Genomic DNA, 23,163 nt, shown 5'->3' with positions numbered 1-23,163 from the left:
TGAGGTACAGCAGTGCCAAACTGTAGGTAAATATTTTTTAAAAAAAAATCAGGTTAATATTTGCTTATGTCCTGGGATTCAAAATGAACTGAAACAGACGATGCCTTCACAGAGATTTTGCTTTAGTTAAATCACATCACAATCACATGTTAAGTTAAATGAATGCAACTTTGAATTTTTGCAGGGTGTTAGTTCAAAGAAGTAACTCAAAGTATACCAATTAATTCTATGAGAGTTATTGTTTATTTTAATAGAAGGAAGGTGATTTTAAGGATCTGTTAGCCAACGTTATCTAATACCACAGCATGCACAATGCTTTTTATTTATGGGCACTCTAGCTGGCTAAGGTGAACCAGTAATCTAGGCTACAATCCAAGGGGCTTGATACACTTCAGCACCTGCTAAGGTACAACACCATGAGACTTGAGAGCACATTAGTCACATTGAAAAAACGTGGGTTTAAATTTTCATATAAGCTCACCTTATTTTATTTCCATTACAACTCCTGCAAAACCCTGAATTGCTGGGACTCAGGCACATGCTTCAATTCAAGCATAAGACTGTAGATTGAACACAATGAAGATAAGAACACAGTCTTTTGTGTTAACTATTCTGCTGTAACCGCCTGTGAGCACATGCTCGCCCAGTGCCAAATACAAGATAATTTACACCTGAATGAAAAAGATGCAAGTGACTGCAGATATACCACAGGGTAAGAATGAACAGCCACACAGCCAGTTCCTGCAGCACAGCAATTACTGTAATTTTGATTCCAGCTTAATCCAATGTAATTGTATATGTGCCTACACCTAGGCAGTTTCAGTGAAGAAATCATGAGTAAGGCTACATAGTAACTACTCAAATGCTAATTTACTGATTTTATTATCCTTAGCTTTTATGTTCCTAAAGGGCGTTTACTTACCTTTGCACTGCAAACCCTGTCTAAAGAGCCCTTTGAGAAGCTTCTTACAGTACTGGCAAACTGTTGGCCGTGTGTAAGAGTGGATGACAAAAGTGTGAGGCACTTTAACCTTGGACAGTAAGATCTTGTCTAGCTGAATAGGTCGCCCAATGTACGACTGTGAATTTGATCTCTTCTCTCGCCCAGTGAATGATTCTGATGGTGTCTTTTGCTGTGAAATACATAAAAAGAACATTTGAAATAATCATGATTTATTCATTCTTAGAAGAGTATCATATTCATACTCACCTCAAGAACAGTAAGTCATATGTCATAAAGAGTAATGTAAGTGCTTTTACAAATTAATAGAAGATGCAACACACCCCTCTCAGACTGCTTTTGAAAAACTGGATTGGTATCAAACAATATCTTTGCCAACACTACTATCATACATTTCACATTGTGGATGAAATGAGTTTTTATTTCAGAAAAAAATTAATTCTTATGAAAATGAAAATATTCGCTGAAGATTTCTCAGAAAAGCATTTTGTGTTCCAATTAAAAAAAGCAAGCCATTTTTACCTCTCTTATTTTCCATTTTGTATCAAAGGTAACCTTGAAAGGCTGTATATTTTTGCATAAACATCAAGAAAATTATTACCTTAATCTGTGTGCATGCAGGTTTTGATGGAACACAAATCAGTATTTTCCATTCCCTTTATTTATAATTTTTGCTATCACTAACCTTACCACATTCAGATTACGCACAATAGATCACAATAGGTATTTAAATACATATATATAAATACGTATATGAAGCAAGACACACAGTCTAAGGCATGGAATCCAAAGAATCCCTGAAAGAAACAAGTTACCTTATTTTCTCTACTAACTTAATTTAGAAGTAAATATGGTAATTACCCCAGGAAACAACTAACCCAGAAAACTGCCTTCTCCTAAGAACTGCCCTTCAGAAACCATCAAACTACACCCAGAGTTAACATGGAAAGGAGAAAAAAAAGGTGGCAAGATGCAGCTTGATCATTGAAAACTCAGCATCTTCTTGCCATCATCTGCAAATAATCTGATACCTGAAGGCTAGAAAACGAGTCATTCCCAGTGAGCCTACACTGTTCAAAAAGTTGTAGTAGCTGAAACGTCAGATTGGCCTAACTTGAAAAACAGTTTTGCTTCAAACTAATAATGTTATAGGAAATTCTTCATCTAAGAAGGCGATTGATTATTATTGCCTGGTCACCAAAATATAAAAATACATTTCTGTACGCTTCTGTCTGAGAATCTTAGAGTAAAGAAGGTATTTGAAAGTCACTATGATGGCAGAAGAACCTAAAGAGGTCCAGGCTTTGCCTTCGTAGTGTATTTGCCATGGAGAAAAAAAAATATTTCTTCCTTCCAAAGTTCAGACAGGTTTCTTACTGTGAAGATCAATTACTTTAGTTATACTGTAGAACTGTCCGTCTTTCCAAAGAGGCATATGCAATAGATTTGCTCAACATTAGAGCTAGCCTGCTAACTGACAACAATGCCAACATCACATGCTTATCCATTGCATAAATGCAGTTCTGTCAAATCAAGGAAAAAATATGCAAAATACAGTGTGTGAGCCAGGTACATATGGTCACCATAAACAAATTAGATCGAAACAACTGTAAAAAAGCATCTGTCTTTTCTTTATCACAAATAATAGTGGAAAAAGTGTGAGTACATACTTTGATATTATGTGTTTACTTCCTGAGTTTTAGGTCTTCACGAAGTCAACATGAACAGGACTTTGGAAGGGAGGGTAGAAGCTCAGCAGGCAGAAAAGAATGAGCCCACATATACAGCACAAATTGCACTGCTCAGCTTGTGCAAACTACCCGCAAAAGAAAGCCCTCAGTACTTGTGGACAGGACAAAACACACAGGAGGAGCCAGAAATAGTTATGCAGTCCTCTCAGTCTTGTATGTAGAATAGGGACAGTTTTGGCCCAGACTGATGCTCCTTCAGTCTTAGTGCAGTGCCTTACAAGTTACATCCTCAACCCTATGCTACGGTCAGATACCTAGCTCTGAATTTGCTCTTCGGTGCTCACAAGAACAGTTATACATTTTAATCTAAGTATTTTCTTTTTGAATAAAGTAATGCTTTAATGGTTTGCCTTAATTCTAATCACTACCTGCAAGGCATCAGTCACAACACTTTGCTGTCTTTGTCTTGAATACGGACATTTGGTGGACTTCTCACATGTAGTGACAGTATTCTCTTAAAATATACTTTAATTGAAAAGGAGTAAGACTTTCTTAAGGGGAAAGTGTTCTATTGATTGCTTTCATTATGTCACTACAACAAACTAATATTTCAGTTTACTGTTCTTACCACTAGAGCTATTTCTTGACAGTCTTACTCTTGTCTGAAGTACGAGTGATCCAAGTACGTCCTAACATTATGATCTCTCTTAGAACCCTACCTAATATCTCCTAAACTAAATCTACTTTGTATTGTCATTCTTTGCCTTCGTCTTCCAAATTACTGCCTAATCAAAAATTACTTTGACAGCTGAATACTGCTGAAAGCTTTTTAAAAGTCCAAATTACTTACATCTAGTTAACCTCATGCTCAAAGCATTTTAGGAAGTTAGTTTTGCCCAGTTTTTTCTCACCAAACCTCTTGCAAGCTTTAGAAACTTCAGCAGTGTTGCTGAAATGTACTGAGACTAATCTTAGGCCCTTACATGACTAATAGAGACAGGCTTCACTACAGCTTTGGCTCTGACTGCTGAGATGTGCTGCCTAGATGATGTCTGATCAAATGTCAGGTGTGGTACAGTATGAGTGTGGGACAAATTATTTGCTATAATTTTTGCTTTTTCAGTTTGATGGCAAGATTTCAGTTTTAATATGCTAGTATATGCTTCTGGATGGTTCTGAGAAAACTTGAGGTTGGACAAAAAGCAAATTCTAGATGCTCTACATTGAGTCAATCCTTTCTGAAAGATAACTCTGCAACAGTCACTCATCATACCATCAGCTTTGATCAAATACTGAGTTACCATTGATAAAGGTTTTGTCCTGTTGTTTATTAAACTTGTTTCTTGAAATTTATACCGGTCAATGCACAGTTATAATTTTTGAAGGATTTACTTCAAGTCTCACTTTACACAGTTGCCAAGTAATGTTAGAGAATAGGCGACTTTTGCTAGTAATTTAGAAGGGTTCTCTACAGTTCAAGCGGATACTATACAAAAGATAAAACATTGGAAGACCTACTGTAGGATGTCAGTCTTGAAGACTGGTCCCTACTTTAATTTTTTTAATGCGATTTTAATATTCAAACAAGCTCAGTAACAAATGAACACAACAGTTTCACCACCTTTACTTCAAAACAAGTGAAACTAAATAGGTAGGCCTAAACTCACTCTAACAATTTTTTTGTAGGCAAAATCCGTCAGCCTTTTCTATTTACAGAAAAAGTATTTCAGCTTTTCTTTGCCTTTCTGCAAGCACTGGGCTGCTACGCAATAGTAGCACAGCACACCGTGTAACACACCAGCAATTCTTAATTTACAGTCTCTTCAGGTCAAGTAAGAGCTAAAGCTGAGTTTCACCTTCTCCCATACTAGAAAAGACAACAGCAGTCACAGATCTGGTCTCTCTCCTGCGTGCCCAAGCCTGATATGACGGACTCACACTCCTTCCCTCTTCCAGCCGGAGGCAACGTGACCCTCGGCTCCTGCTCAGAGGCAGCAAGGGAAGGGAAGCTGGTGACAGAGAACTTGAGGTAGCAGCAGCCAGAGCATCACTCCACACCCCTCTGATGACTGACTGATTAGGAGGAGGAGCACCTCCTCCCTCTTGTCAATGACGAGCTTCTCCTCACAGTATCTTCCAAAACTTCTGTGAATATCCCTCAAGTTTAACTTCCAGCACTCCCAGCACCAGACAGATGCCACAATTTAAAGCCCCTGAAAGAAAAGGAAACCAGGAACTCTCCTATTTTCACTGCAAAAGCAAGAATCTCTTCCACAAAGCACCTTCTTCAGTTGGTGTGCCTGGTTTGTTAGAAAGATAAATTAGTTTTTCCTGGTAGTCAGCCAGACTACTGACTCAGCAAATCTGGAAACTTCCCAGGAAATGATTGCTTAACTGGATTACACCATGGAAACAGCCTGTGCAGCTCCAAACACTAAACAGTCCTTTAGAACAACCATCCTAGCAAGGTAATCTATACTTTAACAGCTCAGAATATGATTTTCCAAGTGACAACAAACACATGTGCAGATACTTAACTGTTTGGATGTCCAACAAAGCCAGTGACACTGATCACATCCAGAGACTTCAATTCAATTATGCCTTAAACTAGGAGAATCTAATTGAATCCAGTGTTTGCTTACTCTTTTATTTTGAAAAAAGTTTTAATCCCCAGAAGGGAGAGGTGCCAAGCTTTTCCCCTACATGGGGCATTCTATATGACTATTACTAGCTGATGCGTTGCCCCTCCTTCTTGTTCAATTTCTTCAAATTTTTGGAATAGACTGAAGCTACTCATGGTTTATCTGGTGAGCTTTGTTAAAAGCTATTCAAGGACACAACAATTTGTCTACAGTAGCCAGAAGCACAAAGTCATTGTACAGAACCCTGTCATTGCAGGAAGGAGACAGTCCTCCATGTAACTGCTACCCCAAAGGTAAAAATACATCAGCAGGAGATCTTCCTTGTCATTTTTACCTTGTCCAAATCCATTGCAAAATACAATTAAGAAACTGAAATAAATACTGATTCCCTGCCAATGGATTCAGCTGTTCTTATCACCTGGGTGAGTTTGACTGTCTTCCAGCACCACATCTATCCCTCCCAGGCACCGAAATCAAAGAAACTTTAGGGAGATGCTGAAGGGACTAATGGGAAGCAATAAAACCTGACTGCCTGGATGCAGAGTTGGCCTTTTGGGAAAAAAGACAAGGACCAGCCCTGCAATCCAGCTGCACAGGCCAGCCTAAAACATAAAAGACTGCTGTTTGCCTGACTTCTTTTAAAAGGTTTCAACAGTGCCACTAAAAATGTCCCAGGGATCCTGACAAAACTTTACTGAAGAACTTCATGTTCTAGAAGAGTCAGAAAAGAAATACTTCAATTTTGACATTTGATAATCTTACTTTAAATCATGCTTGCAGAAACACATTCAAGTCAGTAACCTTCACGCAGAAGAGAACAGGCTACACATCCTACACTTTCCTAAATATATAATTTTTCAAAACTGTTCACAAAGAAGTGCTAACCTTTTGCAGGCTTAGTATCTAAAAAGTATTTGAGATTATTCTTGTGCTTTACACTGAGATATTAAATCAAAACCAACACAGGTATTCCTACAATTTTGAAATGTTTGCCTTAAGAAAAAAAAAAATATCATGAACTAGGTTTTTTTTATTTACTTGGACAACCGAGTAAAGTGATGTATATTTAAAAAAACCAAACAGCAATAACTGTCTGCATGAAGTTTCATTTTCAGTGTTGAAGCATACTTGTTGAAACATTTCCTTCCTATATTGAAGGCAGAGGAGAAAGCCTTAGTATGTTCATATATAATTTCTTCACAGGAAGCTTCTGTCAAACGAGGTGCTAGATATCTATGTAACCACAGGAACTACTATGTTTTTAATGCAATGCAAATGTTGACTTTCTTTTACAAATTAAACTATGTGACTGTAATTAAGTGAATTCAAGGAAACAAGTCTTTAGTTAAATATACTGAAATACCGCACTTAGACTGCAATCAACTGTGTTGTCTTTCGAGGCTTCTTGCACTCTTCTCTTTAAGTCAAGTGTATGATTTAATCCTACAAGCACCATAGTTAGATAGCTATGGTCTGAAAAACACTTCAGTGTCACATGTGTAAACACATCAAAGAACCGACCTCAGTACAAGCTGTTAATATTAAACTATCCACAGATGGAAATTATTATGTACCCCATTCCTCCACTCAGACATCAATACCAGCTAACAGTGGTTTGAATGCTCTGTCTGTAACCTGCCTTATTTTGCAAAGTAACAAGAGAAGATTACTGGGTTTCAGCAGTCACTGTGTGACTATGCTGACTTCTCAGACTCAGGGATTTCCCAAAACAAAAGCCCTTTGTTGACCAAGGATTTGCTAGTGCCAGCAGGCATAGTAGGTAGGGCTTATATAGCACAAAGCTTTTTTCCTGCATGCTACAGATGGAAGTTCCTTCAAAAATATTAGGTTTAGTTTGATCTTCTATTATGTGCTTCATAATTTTAAGTAATAAATTATTTTCATGTAAGTCTCTTGCACTACTAGAATGCCCACATCATAAGCCAGACTCAGCAGCTCAGTTGCACCCACTGCATAGAACTAACAAGAAAGGAAAAAAAAAAAAAAGGCACATACCATGGTACAAAGGTGTCATAGCCAAGTCATAATTCAAGACAAAACCCTTCAGGGAATCTTTGCACAATTCTGGTTCACCCTATCACATATCAATATTGCCTTTTTTTTTTCCCCCAACGTCTGTGTAAATGCATCCCATCCGACACTGTCTCCATACCATCCTTACTGAATCAGGGATAACCAGCAGGTCTTTGAGCTTAACCACAGCCACTGGCTTGGAAAAAGTTTTGGCCTTGGACAGAGGAGGTCTAGAAAAACCAGCTTGGCAAGGCTTGTCTATAAAGAGAGGAAGTTTGGGGGCAGTAGGACGTTACCAATGCAGAAAAACAAGCTTAAAAGGGAAAGCAAAACTGACCATGTTTGGGCCATGTGAGTGGAGATAAAAGGTTGCATTGATTGCCTCTATTCCTCAAAATACAAATTGCACTTTGGGATCTCATACCATTTCACATGACCCAGCATTAATATGAATGATGTTTCAGAGATGCTATAGAAAAGTAAAACGTGTGCTTCAGGGTTTGCCACTTTTTTGTATTTTCAGTATGTGCAAACCTTTGTGTCAGTACTTACAAACTACAAGAACTTAGCTCTGAGTGTAACTTTGCTTGGACGTACCATACACTCCTAAAGAATTCCTACTGTCACAGTTGCAGAGCATCTACAAGTCCTCAGTTTAAGCCATAGTGACTCATATGAAGGATCATAATCTGACAACTATTATTGTATGTCTTTCCTAAAAACAAATGGGGGATTTAAGAACAAGTGGCAATTACCTGAGGACAAGAGCAACCTGAACCTCTCTCCTCTTCCAAGCTGAAGAATCAAATACCCATAAAATCTCTCCAAGGGATCACAAAAAAGTTACATTCAAAAACATCAGCAGACATGGCACATATGAAATTTCAGAACATGTACATCTTAAGCTGACCATTTTCTCTTCTACCTATCTTCCTAGATATTTGGAAAATATTAGATGCACAACTGATGCAATGTTTAATGCTTTCCTAAATATACATCTTTTAACTTAAAATAATTAGCTTGATCATCTTTTTAGATCTCATCTAGCTGCAAGGAACTTCTGAAACAATCATATTGGGGCGAATTAGGTCAGAAAAGCTCTAATGTAGTTTGAATTAGTCACAAGAAATTCAGCCCTACAGTATTTAGTGCGTGACAGCTAGTATGGGAACTACTATTATTTTATGGCACAGCAGTGTGTAAGGTAAGCCATTCCAAATTTACTTTCTGTATCCTACAATGTTTTAATTCAGGGTTCAGTTGGACTTTGAATGTCATAGACATGCAATGCTATAAGAAAAGAGAGAACTACATTTTAAATAGTTTTTGTTGAGGTTTTTACCTTTAATACTTTTTAATATTCTAAATAATTGTACAAAAGCAAGAAAACTAAAAAATGATACCTAAAAGATTGTGAAATTAACTTAAATTCCTATTTGGATATTTAACTTTCAGTGTCAGATTCACTGACTTCTTGATTCTCAGTTCTGTTCAGTGCATGACCCTAGATTCACCTGGTGAATCTTTTTAACTCAAACTATTCAAATTTTTAATTATTTAGCAAAAAATAATTCCTGATTCTTCATCAAAAAGCAAAGATAATATGTAAGTAACTCTGTAATATTTCACTTACCTGTGCCCCGTAAGGCACAGCATTCCTATTGAAAGCAAAGCTCAGCTAGGCTTTTTCTGAGAAATCACTTCCAATGTGTCTATAAAACTACCTTAACATATCAACATTCATCACTTCTAGAAGAATGAGTAAAACTTACCAAAATAATGGAAACATATATGAAAATAAATAGAAATAAAATTCTATTGTGTCATATAAATGCATTTTAAAGTATAAACGTATATGATTAACATATTTTCTTTTTACAAAAGAAATACAATTTTGTTTTTCCTCCAATTACCTTTATTTTTTTTCATTACTACTTTTAATTACTGTTCATTTAGGGTAATCCATCACCATCCAGATTGATGGATTCATCATTTTTCAGATAGCACATACTTAGAATAAAATTAGCTTAGATATTACAAAACCCTGTTCTACGCACGCTTGTTTATATTGTTTCATGGGTATTCTGTGGAGTTGTAATTCTGGGGCACACTACAATAAGAATATGTGTTTTAGGAAGAAATAAAAGTTATTTCTTTCAAAGAGATAGATGTTTGGCCATTATAATCTTCATTTCAGTGTAACAAAATATTCCTCAGATTAACTATGCAGCATTTCTAAAAAGGAAAACATTTGCAAAGCCTGCTCTCCTCTGGCTGCATCTCAAATATATGCTGCAAGGGAAAGATGCCAACATTTCATAGTTTCAAACACTTTTAAAACTTTAAACACGAAACAAACTTCTTTGGAAAACCCATATTGAAAGCCAAAGAGGACAACCTTTGGCATGAAGTATCCATTACCCATTGTCTTCTCATTTAGACTTGATACTCTTTTTATATATAGCTATAACTTAGTTGTACAGTGTTTATGTTTGTTTCCAGAGAAATACAGAATCCTTGACTGTTTGGGGTTTTTTTAATGCAACCTACTACTACACTGCATTACGGTATTAGAAGTTTATTGCTGGTAAACACTTAAAGATCAGGTTTGTTCAGCTTAAAATAAAATGTTTATTTTCTACATCACTCCAGCAAATTCCCAATGTTCTGAAAGTGAAGTTAAAATTTTCTTCCCATGTGTCACTACCAGTAAAAAATGGCTTCAGTCCAACCAACAACCTCTATCATGCCTAAGAAATGAAAAAGCCAGTTTTGTATCAAAATATTTTAATGTTAGCTAATTTTACTGTTTAGTATAAGAATTATGACCTTCACTTTGCAATCTGGACTTTGGAGTTTCACACTCGGTATATTCTTTCTAAAAGACAAACAAATACTCTTGAGTTCTGAAGATTCTAATATACTAACCTGATTAAATTCCTGCATTTCTTCACATTGACACTCATAATCATAACAGAGGATGTTCCTGATAGTATGATAGGGAGTAGAGTAAATTCAGTACATACCTCATAGCCAGGGCTGACAGGAGACTGAGACAGGAAGTTGGAAAGAAAGAAAAACAGAACAAAGAAATAAGGGGGAGGAAAAGACAGAAAATAATGTTACTTTAAGAAGCAAGCATGAATGTGAGATTATTTTATACTCTCATTCTATGTTATGGAATAGAATGCAAAAGTATTGCATTTGAGCTACAACAGGTTACAATCTGGGTTACACAGCATTCTCCTAGTTCTACTTGTTTTTAGCATTTCTGTTTATAAGCTTTACACTACTAAGTTAAGAATCAGAAAAAGGATATTGCCCAGATTTTATTCTTTGTAGGTATATTTTTAAAGCTGTACTCAAATATAGTCCCCAGTCAATTTTCAGCTCAAATGAAATACATTATTGGCTAATGAAAACACTTATACCCAAACTGAAACTGTGTCTCTATGTGGTGGTTCCCTGTGAAAGGACAATTAAAGTACTCTTTGCAGGATTCCACATTATCCTGTCTCAAAGATTTTTCAAATGCCACAATTCCATAAGTTAAGGCATAACTTCTTCACTTCATCAGTGGCATTTTTCCAGAAGCCAGACTTACAAGCTAAATTTAACACTGTGCACTAAAGTTGGCTTCTTTCTGGTTCACACAACATCGACAAAAAGGTTCTGAAATCATAACTTAGTTAATAATTCCATCTATGAAAGTTCTCCAGGAACTCCTCTCTCAACTGCTCTGACACTACATAGTAAACAGGGGTAAAAATAACATTTATTTTAGTCCTATTTAAAGAATTGACAGATATCTGATTGAATTCAGTGGTCCCAAACAGAGATGATATTTTGTTACCAGTGATACAAAGTGCCACATCAATAGTAATAACGAATTATACGATTTTGTGAACAAGGATGATGTTTCTTAGTGTATTCACACAGACTGCAGGAAAATGAAACACATTCCAAAGTGCATGCTTTGATTGGTACCACAGTATAAACTGCCATAAAACTTATCTCACAAGTACTGCAGAAGAATGGAGTCCAAAGGACAGATCTGATACAGGAGAACTGACAAAGCTTATGCACACTTAAAAAAAAAGGGAAAAAAATTGAAACACATTCAATGCAAAAAACCCAAAACAAAAGACATATAGAAGCCATAAGTGAGAGCACTTCTGAAAATCTGGTAAATGATACCATCATCTCCTGAAATAACAGTAAAATAGGAAAGCTATTTCATTTCTCTAGGCTAATGCCCATCCCTGTACCTACTGTAAACAAATTTTCTTTGTGCATGCATGTGTGTGTGCGCATGTGTGATGTGCTGAATCATCAGCATGGGTACACTGATGATTACAAGTTCTCAGAGAAGTATAGCCTGCAGTGTATATGAAACTTACTGTACTTCTTCACTGGCCAGTTTAATATTTTCAACAGTTTTAAAACATGTAGCTTTGCAAAACAGGTATTTCATGTAAGAATGTATCAGCAAACAACAGTCATATAATAAAAAATGCTTTCAAACTGAAATTTTTTGCTATCTTGTAACTGTACAGTGCAGTGAATATTTATAGAAAGTTTACCAGGATGCTCACTCATACAATTTTTTTAACCAAAATTCCAGAAACAATTCAGAATTAGGGCCAGCCTTGCTCAACATTTTCTATCTTGGTCTGAATAAGTCAGCATTTCTGAAACAACCTACTGAGTTGAATAGTCTTATAAAGATTTGTTGCTGCAGTTTTTGCAGAACTTAAGCACCTTACTCATTTATGCAGCTTTTCAATTAAAAATACAGATTCATAATGTTAACCTTAATTTCCAAGTAGCTTTAGGCTAATGATAATCAGTAGCATAAGTACATAATTATGGTTCGTAGATGGTACTGCATGTAACACCAGGTCTACATCATTTGCAACAGTGTCCTTTTAGTATGTCAAGTTTAATAAGTTTAATATTCTAATTGAGAGGAAAACATGATAATTGTTGTGTGTACTTATAAACTCTTTCCTCTCTTTTAAACCTTAAGGTTTTCAAAACTTTCCCTTAGGAGTGGATTCATTTACACACAATGTAAATTCTTAACTATTCAAGTATATTGTGACCATGAATGTTAAAAGGAACAAATATGCCAAAGATAAAAAATACGTATCATTCTAATTTACTCCAGTCATTACATTTTGTTCTCAGAAGAGTTGTTTTCATGATGGAAAACTACTATATTAATGCATATACAAGTATACCATATAATTAAGTGTGCCTGTGTGTATACTGTACATCTAGATACATATCTACACACATATATACAAACATATACATACATTCACTACAAAGATCTGTTTAAGGAAATAATGGAGACTTCTCCTACTTTCTTCTGAACGCTTAGAAATGTGCTAAATATGCAGGCTCCAACTAATTAACTACAGGCTTGACTCTGACAGATACTCAGTTTGATACTGTGGTGTTTGAGTCACAGTGTTCTCCTCAGGCAAATCTTTCCTATACCATAAACCAATGGATATAATAGCCTGATACAGAAGAAATTCAACTTCCAGTTCCAGAGAAAACATGCTCCAAGATGCAACTACTCACATTAGCATGGGTGGCAGTTTTAGACCTTCAAAATAACCTAATGCTTGATAAAGGGAGGAGACTCCTGGGAGTATCAGAAGTGACACATACCTTAAACCCACATACCTTAAGCTGGTGACCTCCCTTTTACGTCAGGATGCCTTTTCTCACAGCAAGGCTCTATCATTTACATACCACCCTCCTCTGTGGTCTACAACAGGCAAAACCAGATCCTACAGCAGCAAATGTCATTGTTTCTTATCAGCAACACCCATGGCCTCTATAGCTAGGGAATCCCATACCAGAAGGGCTTCATCCGGCACGCTGGGCGAGGGTTCTGCAGAAACTGTCCGAACAGTGCTGAGACCTGTTAGGGACACGTTTGACGGGCGCCTTTTCCGTACGCCACTGCAGTTGTTAGGGATTTTAAACGCACATCTCTTATGGTAATTTAGACCACATCCTGAAAAGAGAAATTTAAAACCACCTGATTACAGTTTATTACTGGAAAAAGCAAAGATTCCGCCCCCTCAAAACCAACAAGAATTCAAAACCACTACTCATACTTCTGATTAAACTTTTTTCCTCTACTCTGCTGGTTTAGCTCCTATATTCTACAATTTTTTGGAGAGATAACGTTACAAGCTCCAAACAGTTATATCTGTAATTAGTGTTTTTTCTTTGATTTTTCAAAAATCTATGGTCTTAAAGCGCAGGAAATTTCTGTGATCAGCATTTGGGAGGTAAGGAGGTCTTTCACTGCAAATAGTATATTCCACTGGATATAGTCTGCCAGGAGTCAAACAGTTGTGGCAAAATGAGAAAAGATAGGTATTAAAACCTCATATGGACTGACAGTAATTTCAGTTAAATTATCTGACTTAACGTGATATAGAATGAGATACAGGCTTAGGCTCATAAGGGAAGTGTAAGACACAGAAAACCTTTTCTTAAAAATACATATATACCAATTTTTTTGCACTTCAGGTTACAGAGCCTTATCTAGGAGGCCTCAGAGCAGTCAAAAGGATTAGTTCTTTAATCAGTTAATTTTTTTGATAGTGCTTACTGTCTCTACCTACTGTAATTTTTCTCTGATGCCTAACCAATTGAAAAGCAGCATCAGAGACAACATGCACAAGTGGAATGGACAGGTCTCTTCCCGAGAGTGAAAGATCACATCTCACTGCAGCTTACCTTCACATTTGAGTCCCTGACGCACCAGCCCCCACAGCATTTCTCCACAATGATCACAAAAGGCTGGCGCTCGATATGAATGAACAAAAAGAGCATGGGGCCGGATTTGAAAGTCTTCAAATGTAGCAGAAGCTGTAACAACAAGATCATTCAAAAAATTAATAAAAATAGTAACATAACTAATATGCTTCATTTATGTGGTACTTCACTGAACAAAGCAAAACCCCTTTTGGTCACTGTGATGATGAACTTTGAATTTTGTATTGGTCATCGTACTATATTTTGAAGATAAAAAGATTAATGATATACCTTCATACTATAATGACCACTAGAAAAAGAACAAAGCTGCTTTTAGAAATTTGTAGCAATAACTTCTCTGAGAATATTTTTCCAATAAAACACAGGAGGACAATAGCATATCAAACATTTATCAGAAATCGCCAGAATTCAATCAAATGTTGGAAATTTTTCAAAACACTCTTTTACAGACTTGACTCGCTACACCTGAAGGTATAGATACATAAGATAAACTGAACATATCCAGTAAAGAAACATTCTTTTTTTTTTTTCAGACAAGTAAAGGAAAATGTATTAAAAATGGGCCATTTCAGCTGACCATTTGGTGTATCTGATTCAGCAGCCTATGTTGGTATTGGTGAACTGATCAAAGTCAAAAATATACATTAGAGTTTACATGTAATTATACACCCAATCATCAATAGAGACAAAGACCTTGCAGCAGGCTGGAAGACTGCTGTATATTTCCTGAAGTACCAATCCTTTCAAAGTGATGCAAGCCTGCAACCAGTGTAACAGTTGCAAAAGTTGTAGGGACTAGCTAAAGGCACTAGTGAAAACTATAAAAATAAAAAATGAAAGTGTTTTAAGAACTATTTATTATACAGAAGCAGCCAGTACCACTATACTTTTAAAAATACACTTTAATGAAATCTTTTTCTTTTTCTTATTAAATACGTTAAACATATATCAGATAGTCTAATGAAAAATAGCATCTGTCAAATGTTGTTAAATGTTAAGCACGTATGCAAACATTTGATCCCATTCAGACTGCCATTTAAACAGGTGATTTTAGTGTGTGCTTACTCTTCACAGATATCAGTACGAATGAACCAGGTATGTAGCCACTTAATAGAAATGCTTTGTCTCTCAACAAGAAATACATTCCTGATTTGCAATTGAGAGGAAAAAAACAACATTTTTTTTAATGGTTCAGTTCAAATGAATTCCTAAAAGATCCAAATACCCTTAGCCCCTGGCTTGTTCCTTGTGTATTAACGAAAAGAGGACCAAAAATCTGCATACCAATCAAGAAAAGGTTTTTAACTAATTAGAGTGGAGTACCAATACAGACCTATGCCCTGGACTCAGTTCCTTCTGCGCACAAAACTGCTACACTTCAGAAAAACTTTTCAAAACTTTTCAAAAAATGTCCAAAGAAAAATATGTTTCTACTCTCAACCACTCTAGGGATCATTTAACAGAGGTATTTGGAATACCATCACAAAAGTAGGATCCAATGACTCCAATGATATCAAACCTTCTTTTTTTAATTTTTATTAAAACAATCTAAATCACCTAACAGTTTATCTAATTCAGGATTTCATTTTCTTTTCCCAGACTTATTCTGTTCCTCGTTTTCATAAAAACCCACACTAAAAAGCTTACTTAATTCATAAAATTAGGGCTTCATAAAACAGTCCGACGTGTTAGAACATCCCGCATCTGAAATAAAATAGTTTTATATTTATTTAACAATGTTAGGCCAGGCATTTTTTTCAGCCTCAAGGGCTTCCAAACACATAAGGATACTTGTTCAAGTACATTATTTTTCTATTTTTTTCCCAGACTGCAGCAGTCAAGTTCACTGTTAAGGCAATGCTTACTCTGTAATGGCAGTGCTCTCCTTGGTATACTAGAAAACACAACTCATCAGAATGCATTTTAGATGTTGAACAGAATTCTTGTGATTTTACTTTTTCTAGGACTTAAAGTCAACCATCTTTTCTGTGCATATAGCCAGATGTTTTTCTGCAATTCCAATCGAATCAAGAATACACTGGAAGGATCAAGCACTCAAACTTTAAAATATATTTTGATGTTATTTAAAATACAAAAATTTTTATTCTCCACTTGTAAAAGCAGAACAAAATACAGGCATATCAACTTCCCTATTTAATTTCATATTGAAGATATACCAAAGGAAGTAGGAAAACCCCTCCCCAGTAGATCATTGGTTTGTAGAGTTCGAGAAGGATTCATTTTTCTGGGCCTCTAGATCACCAGCATGCAGCCACCAGGAGGAAAACATGCCACAGCCAAGCAACAGAGAGCTCTATGGTCCTACCACATATGGATACCAATTGAGCTACGATAGCCCAGCAGCTAGATGAAATCAAATTATAGATTAAAATCATACTGAACCTAAAGAGAAGTTCTTTAGGAACTAGGACTGGAGAAGGAGGAGCAAGGAAAACAGTTCACAGCCATGCTGTAACCTCTCTGCATAGAAAATACACACTAGCATCTGTCCTGGTCAGCCTACAGGTTCAGAGGTTTATAGCTCTATGAAGAATATTGTGATTAATACCTCCACTTCTTCGCATAACAAAATGATCATGGAAAAGCTACGTATCTTGGAGCTTTCTAAAGGGTAAGTACCAAGACTGGAACACCATGCCCCATCAGCTTCCAACAGAACTGCAATGTACACTTTTTTGCTATTGTGTCTCTAGTTTAAATTTGCACATAACAAATATAAAACCAAAATGCTTACTAAAACAAGATACTCAGTGAGCATGCATTTTTCCCCAAGGGAGAAGACAAGGAAGACCCTCAGACGTGATAGCCATGAATTTTGATAACATATATGTGACTTTTAGAAATGCAAACTTTTTGTTTATAAAAATACTTTCCTGAGGTTGTTTCTAAAAGCATACAAATAATAATCAAAGCACTATTAAAACAAGAGTGATGTGTAAAATAAAAATAGCGTGTCAATCTAGCAAAGGATTTAAGTAGGTATGTAAGTTTATGCCTATTTCCTTGAATACCTACCTAAAGTTGTACATGTATTTAAATTCTGAGTAAATGATATTTGCTAAATTGGAAGATTGGAGGAGTTTTACATGTATTTCCTGGGTGGTTTTTCAGATAGTATGAACAGTGCAGTAAAACCACAACTAAGCTTAGGAAAAGCAGTAACTTCATTTTAGCTTAATAATTTAGATAATAGATTAAAAATATTTTAATATATCTTTATATTAAAATACTACTTTTTGTGAAAAGTAAATACGAATATCTCTGTAGAAGCAAATCTGAAATTAAAACCTCCCAAGCAGTTTGGCCTTTGGAATTTGATCATTTGGGTCTCTTCCTGTGTCCTGAATTCAGTTCCATCTGAAGCTGTTAAGTGGATGGAAAGTATTTTGTTGGTGAGTGTCATTCTCACAACTCCATTTTTGTTGTACTGGTCTCTTCCCACCCCCCACCATTCTTCACAAATGGTGAAGAAATAATTTATATCCTTTCCATTAAAACTGTAACTGAACATTCCAGTCTCCCCACAAAATAATTAATGGGTTATCATGGCTCATGCTCTTGTAATAAAAAATGTTTCTACTCCCAAGGCAAAAAAGGTAATTTAGAAATTACTTTATTGTATCTTTACTTTAGTTCATGTTACAGATAAATGCTACACTTAGCAGTAATAATGTTAATGCAATTTTAGGGAGGCAGAAATCAAATGTAAAGAAACCTCCCAAAGTACTGAACTTGAAGTTGTTGTACCAGTTATTATAAACACACATGCAGTATTACATATTTAGGTTTTTTCATTTAAATGTCCTTCAATTTAAATGTCCTTAAAATTTCTCATACAGTACATGTTGCAAAACAGAGATGATTGATTTTCAAAGAAATTGCCTTTCAATGGAAGCTTAAATTTTACCTAAGTGTTTAATTGATTACTGAATTAACATTGGGATTTTTTTCCTTGACAGCAAAGTAAATTGTCTGTGCTGAATTACAGCTGGATTTAAATAGCTCTGCAACAGGTTAGGCTGTCATTTTCATGGTGAACTCACCCTCCTGTATCTGCCATATCTGCTACAACACTAAGTAGGTACTGGAGTTAAAACTCAGCAGGCATGAATTGACTGGCAAAACTGTTCACCTACCATGAACTGTGAGAACACTTGAATTATATTTCTGTGATGGGAGCAGGAGCTAGTGGTGAAGGGTCCACCTGAACTGAAGGGTCCTGAAAGTTATGCTTAGAAGCTCCAGAAACCAAAGACAAAGCACAGAAAGGCAGGAAACCATTTCAGGGAACAGTGAAGGACTGCTAGATCCTACCTTTGTACTGAGTTTTGGGGCTGGAATACAAGGGAGTGTAGACCAGCATCCCAACAAATCACTATTAGAGGACTTACTCCACAGCTTAAAGATACTCTTAGGCACCACCCATCGAGAAGGTTAGCAAGAAATTGAACTTAACAACAAACTACTACATGAGGAACACCAATCTGTTGGTTGAAAAGGTAACTGAGGCAAGTTCTAGGATGCTTCCAGCATTATCAAAAAAAGATACCAATAGTAAAGATAAGCAGTGATAAATACCATTCTTATTCTACATTTCAACTCTCCTGGCTAAATAACTGGAACTTATCATATTTTATATAATGATATATTAAAAAAGCCATATCATTTTATACTGACATGATAAATATTCAAAAATAAAAGGCAGGGAGGAAAAATGCTTTTTATTTTAAGACAGCTTTAAATTTGGCAAGTACTTCAGAATACAGCAGCAAGAAGAATACAAAACATCATTCTTTCTCCTTCCTTTGAAACTGTTTTGGCAATGTTCCACTCTGCTGAAAGGCATGGAAGTGTTTTGGGTTTTAATTTTTAAGGTAAAAATAGTTTTTTTCTAGGCTCCAGATTTACGTGTTCTCATCAGGCTCTGCAGACAGCATTCTGTTTTCTTGTCTCATGAAATGATGGTATTCCAGAGCACTATTCACTGAAACCAGTGTGTCATTAGAATTTTAACTGGAAGAACTATGTTAACCAGCAAGTTACACAAATCTTTAATCTGTATAAACATGGATAATTCATGGTGGTTCCATATCCACCATGACCTTCTATGGATAAATCTAGCACAGCTTAACTTTTCAGAGCATGCAATTCCAGAAGCAGTCGTATATGAATTAGGTGCTTCTTTTAAACTTCTTCTATCACCCTGTAATTCATTACTTTTTAAAATTACATGTCTAGAAAGGCTTTCATATAACTACTAACAATCAAAGATTTAACTTTCAGAATACTCCTGTGTTATTGACTGAAAAAATAAAAGCCCTGCTGATGAAGAGAAAGATATGTATGGGGTTTTTCAAATTAAATGGAGACCTTTCTTATTAAGAAAAATGCTTCTGTAATGTCAGGCTATCCTTTTGCTTTGACAGAGCACTGATGCTGTGAAGGCAACTTTCTGGCTGTACGTAAAATTGTGCAGTAAAAAAAGAAGGGGTTCCAAATATGCCTACAATCATATCCTAAAAAACTTACTACTCTGAAGAAAAGTTTGCAATATTATGTTCTTAATATGATACCATTACACTGTTAACTCTCAAGCTAACTTGTCATCATCTATTTAAGCTTTCCTATTATCACCAAAACATAGACATTGAAACTACAACAGTTTTGACAAGACTATTTCATCAAGTCTGTTAATGACTTGGCTGTTAATGGCTAGTACTCCTTGTTCTGGGCTCAGGAGCAGATCTATCATTCAGCACAGCTGGAAATGAGAACAAGAAGCCATTGCAACTCACAGAGGCAAGGTCCTGCTTTCAGAAAGAGGCAAATGATTTACTGATCATTTTGAGTTCCAAGTCCAAAAGGGCTTTGAACTATTAGCAGAGGTGAGATCCTGCTATTATGAGCAACAAAGCTTCACATAATGGGAGCTGTCATCTAGCATCCACGCCTCTCATAGCATAAGAAACCATCAACCACATGATTAGCAGTATCTTCTTGCAGCTATGAAAAGCAGACATTCTCCTGCTACCCTCTCCCATTTGGAATGCCTTTAAGAGTAATGTATCCCATTGATTTCCCGCAGGCACTCATAACCGAGTCCTTCCCTACAAGAACTGCTGGCATTCACCACTTAGAAAATAAAAGTAACATACCGTTATACTCTATTCCACTTCAAGCACTGATTAAACTTTAACAATGAATGACTGTATATATAATTTCACTGGGCTAAGAGAAAGGATTTTATTCTTTTCACTGTTCCATCCTGGCAATCAAAGACAGTCTCAGTTTTCAGAGTCCCATCAAAGTCAGCAGAGCTAGGACAGTTCATACAAGCCAAAGATTTGATCTCTGATCTCCATCTTGAAATCTGATTTAAAAATTGAACAAAGATTATCGGGACCCTAATAATTAATCAGGACTTCCTAAAATCTAGACATGTACAGATTTATAATCACTTGTTTCTTTACTTGTTCTGCTCTGAAATAAGGAAACTTGGATATGGACAATTTGGATCTAATGAGCCTTCTAGATATGTATATGAGTACTTCAGCACTCTAAATTTTACATGCAGGAAAATCTTTCTAATCCAGTAAATTTCATTTTGTTTTCCTTACTTATTATTGCTTTATCCCAAAGTTTTAGGTGAAGAATAGCTTAAATTATGAATGCTAACGGTTGGCAGGTAATTCAGAATCAAATTTTGAACTTTCAAGCAGAAGCATGCTACTTGCTAACTGCAACTGGTACAGGCTAGTAACAAAAATTTTTGGAACACCCAGACTAAGCAAAAGTGGCATGCCCTCAATCCTCCAGTGATAGAGAGACAGGAAACTGAACCACCAGCTACAAGGCTGATCACACATAGTGCTTCTGCACATGGACTCTTTAGATTGGAAACACTGTGAGCTTGGGGGTCCAGAAACATGAGGAGGTGGAAAAGAAAGGTCCCCAAAAAGGAGCAGTCATCTCAGAAAGAAGCGGAGCTGGAAAGATGAAGGTGAAGATCCTGCTTAGAGGTAACATGCTGGATGGAAGTGGGGGAAAGATCCCAGAGATCAGGGAGATGGAGGTCAGGGGACGTCCATGCATTTTGGTCGATGACGCCCAAGACTGGTAGCTGCAAGCACAGGCAGAGCAGGAACGAACACAACTTTGTGCCCAGCCTTCCCTGTCCAGCAGCTACATCCTTACTGGGAGGGGCAGTGCAGAGCTAGAGAATGTAAGGCTGCAAAGGGAGCAAATGAGCCAGCATGGGAGGCATTCAAGTAAGGTAAAAGCTCTGACCTCCTTGGTTCTTAAATAAACCCCAGCATCCAGATTCCCTATGGGTTTTTTGTTTACATTGTCTCACCCGTGACATGAGATTTAAGCAAGAAACTGTAGGAGATGATAAACCATTTGCAATCATTTGTCCAGTCCTGGCTCAGACTTTTATTGAGAGTTTTAATAAGAGATTAACATTTATGAGTCAACATGCTTGATTCATCTGTACGTTCTGAATTTTTAAAGTTCAATTTTAAAGTACTTCTATTCAATTGAGAATGATTCCACAGTTTCAAACCTACAAACTATACAGCACAGTAGGTTTTATATTCATTTGAAACCCCAGCACAGAATTCTTTCTTTATGAATTTACCCATTTTTCACCCACATCGAAAAAACAGCAATACCTTAGTTCATGGATTCAGGCCCTGTTAATCATAAAATTACACTGCAGAGGTATTCATTTAGCATAGGAAAACAAAATTAAATACTCTGGAAGTTTACTGGAGCTATTGATGCAGTGTTCAAAATTAACTCTGAGTACTGGCAATAAGGAGAAGCTCCAAATTAAAAATAAAGCCTCTTGCTCCTTTTCTGTGCTCATGCTAATCTAAATTAATATCATGAAGTAAACACTATGAGTCTTTACATCTTTATTTCCTCTGACTTTGTTTTGCAAGTTCTTCACAGTTCTTTTCCAAGGCTTCTGAAAAAAACAAGTGATGGATTACATGGTTACTGTCAGAATTATACACCTCAAAAAGAAGAGGTGCTCAAAAAGAATTAGTAGCACTTGTAAAACTTATCTAATTCCTTCAAATTTCTTTCATAAAAGGTTAAGAAAATGTTTTTTTATATGGTGAATAAATGCTAATGGGTAAAAGTATAATGGAATTAAAAATACAGTCTTATGCTGAACTCACTAAGGAACCTCTGTGTACATTAAACTATTTTTAACACTCTTTAATGTGAACAATCTGCAAAAGTTTAGATATATCTTAAAAATACCCTAAGAATTCATAAATATACATCATTAGATACAGAATATACACAGGTGGGGGTTTTTTTTGCATGGTATCATTGGATGTCCATCAGCCCTGATGGGATGTGCCCAGAAGTGCTGAGGGATCTGGCTGATGTCATTGCGAGGCCACTCTCAACAATCTTTGAACTATCATGGTGATTGGGAGAAGTGCCCAAAGACTGGAGGAAAGCAAGTGTCACTTGTACTTTCAAGAAGGGCAAGAAGGAGGACCCAGGGAACTACAGGCCAGTCAGCCTCGCCTCGAGCCCTGGGAAGGTGATGAAACAACTAATCGTGGAAAAACACAACTATTTCTGGCACACGCTTTAGTGTCTGCTTGACTAATAATGCTTTCTTCCAGTCTCAGAGCTTTGATATGGGACCATCACAGAAGCATGACTGTATATAACCATTGTGTTTTCTCATCTCCACTTTAATCTTTCTAGGAGAAGACTAGAAAAGGGAGAAAGGAACCTAACAATGCTAAGTAAATGGACAATTTACACATAAAGTGCCCAAGACGACACAACCTGGAAAAAAAAAATGAATTAGAGCTCTGATCTGTGGTTAATTTTTTTAAATGGATTGCAACAATTCAAGAATTACTCATCATGGAAACATCTCCAGTGCCTGGCCAGGTAGATCTGAAGGTCAAAAAGATAAGCAAATTGTTTAGAGAATATATTGTTGTTCCACTGAAGATAACAAAAGTGTTCT

The 23,163-nt window shown here is 36.3% G+C and overlaps 1 protein-coding gene across 4 annotated transcripts in view; it reads right to left on the bottom strand.

Moving 5' to 3' along the window:
* PRKD1 (protein kinase D1) overlaps window positions 1-23,163 on the bottom strand; it is a 149,716-nt gene that overhangs the window by 33,328 nt on the left and 93,225 nt on the right. For 3 of the 4 annotated variants that reach the window (XR_005934014.1, XM_029998885.2, XM_041128789.1), the window contains 4 exons: window positions 14,097-14,228; window positions 13,202-13,362; window positions 10,355-10,378; window positions 923-1,133 (listed from right to left, as the gene is read on the bottom strand). Coding sequence is in view for 3 of the 4 variants with exons in the window: in XM_029998885.2 (XP_029854745.1) it covers window positions 923-1,133; window positions 10,355-10,378; window positions 13,202-13,362; window positions 14,097-14,228 (528 nt within the window). In the remaining variant the exon portion in view is untranslated. The remainder of the gene's footprint in view (window positions 1-922; window positions 1,134-10,354; window positions 10,379-13,201; window positions 13,363-14,096; window positions 14,229-23,163) is intronic. The other variant, XM_029998893.2, reaches the window with a different exon arrangement.

The sequence above is a fragment of the Aquila chrysaetos genome, chromosome 2 (assembly GCF_900496995.4).
Source record: "Aquila chrysaetos chrysaetos chromosome 2, bAquChr1.4, whole genome shotgun sequence".
NCBI classification, from domain to species: domain Eukaryota; kingdom Metazoa; phylum Chordata; class Aves; order Accipitriformes; family Accipitridae; genus Aquila; species Aquila chrysaetos.
This window is presented reverse-complemented; position numbering and strand designations above follow the sequence as displayed.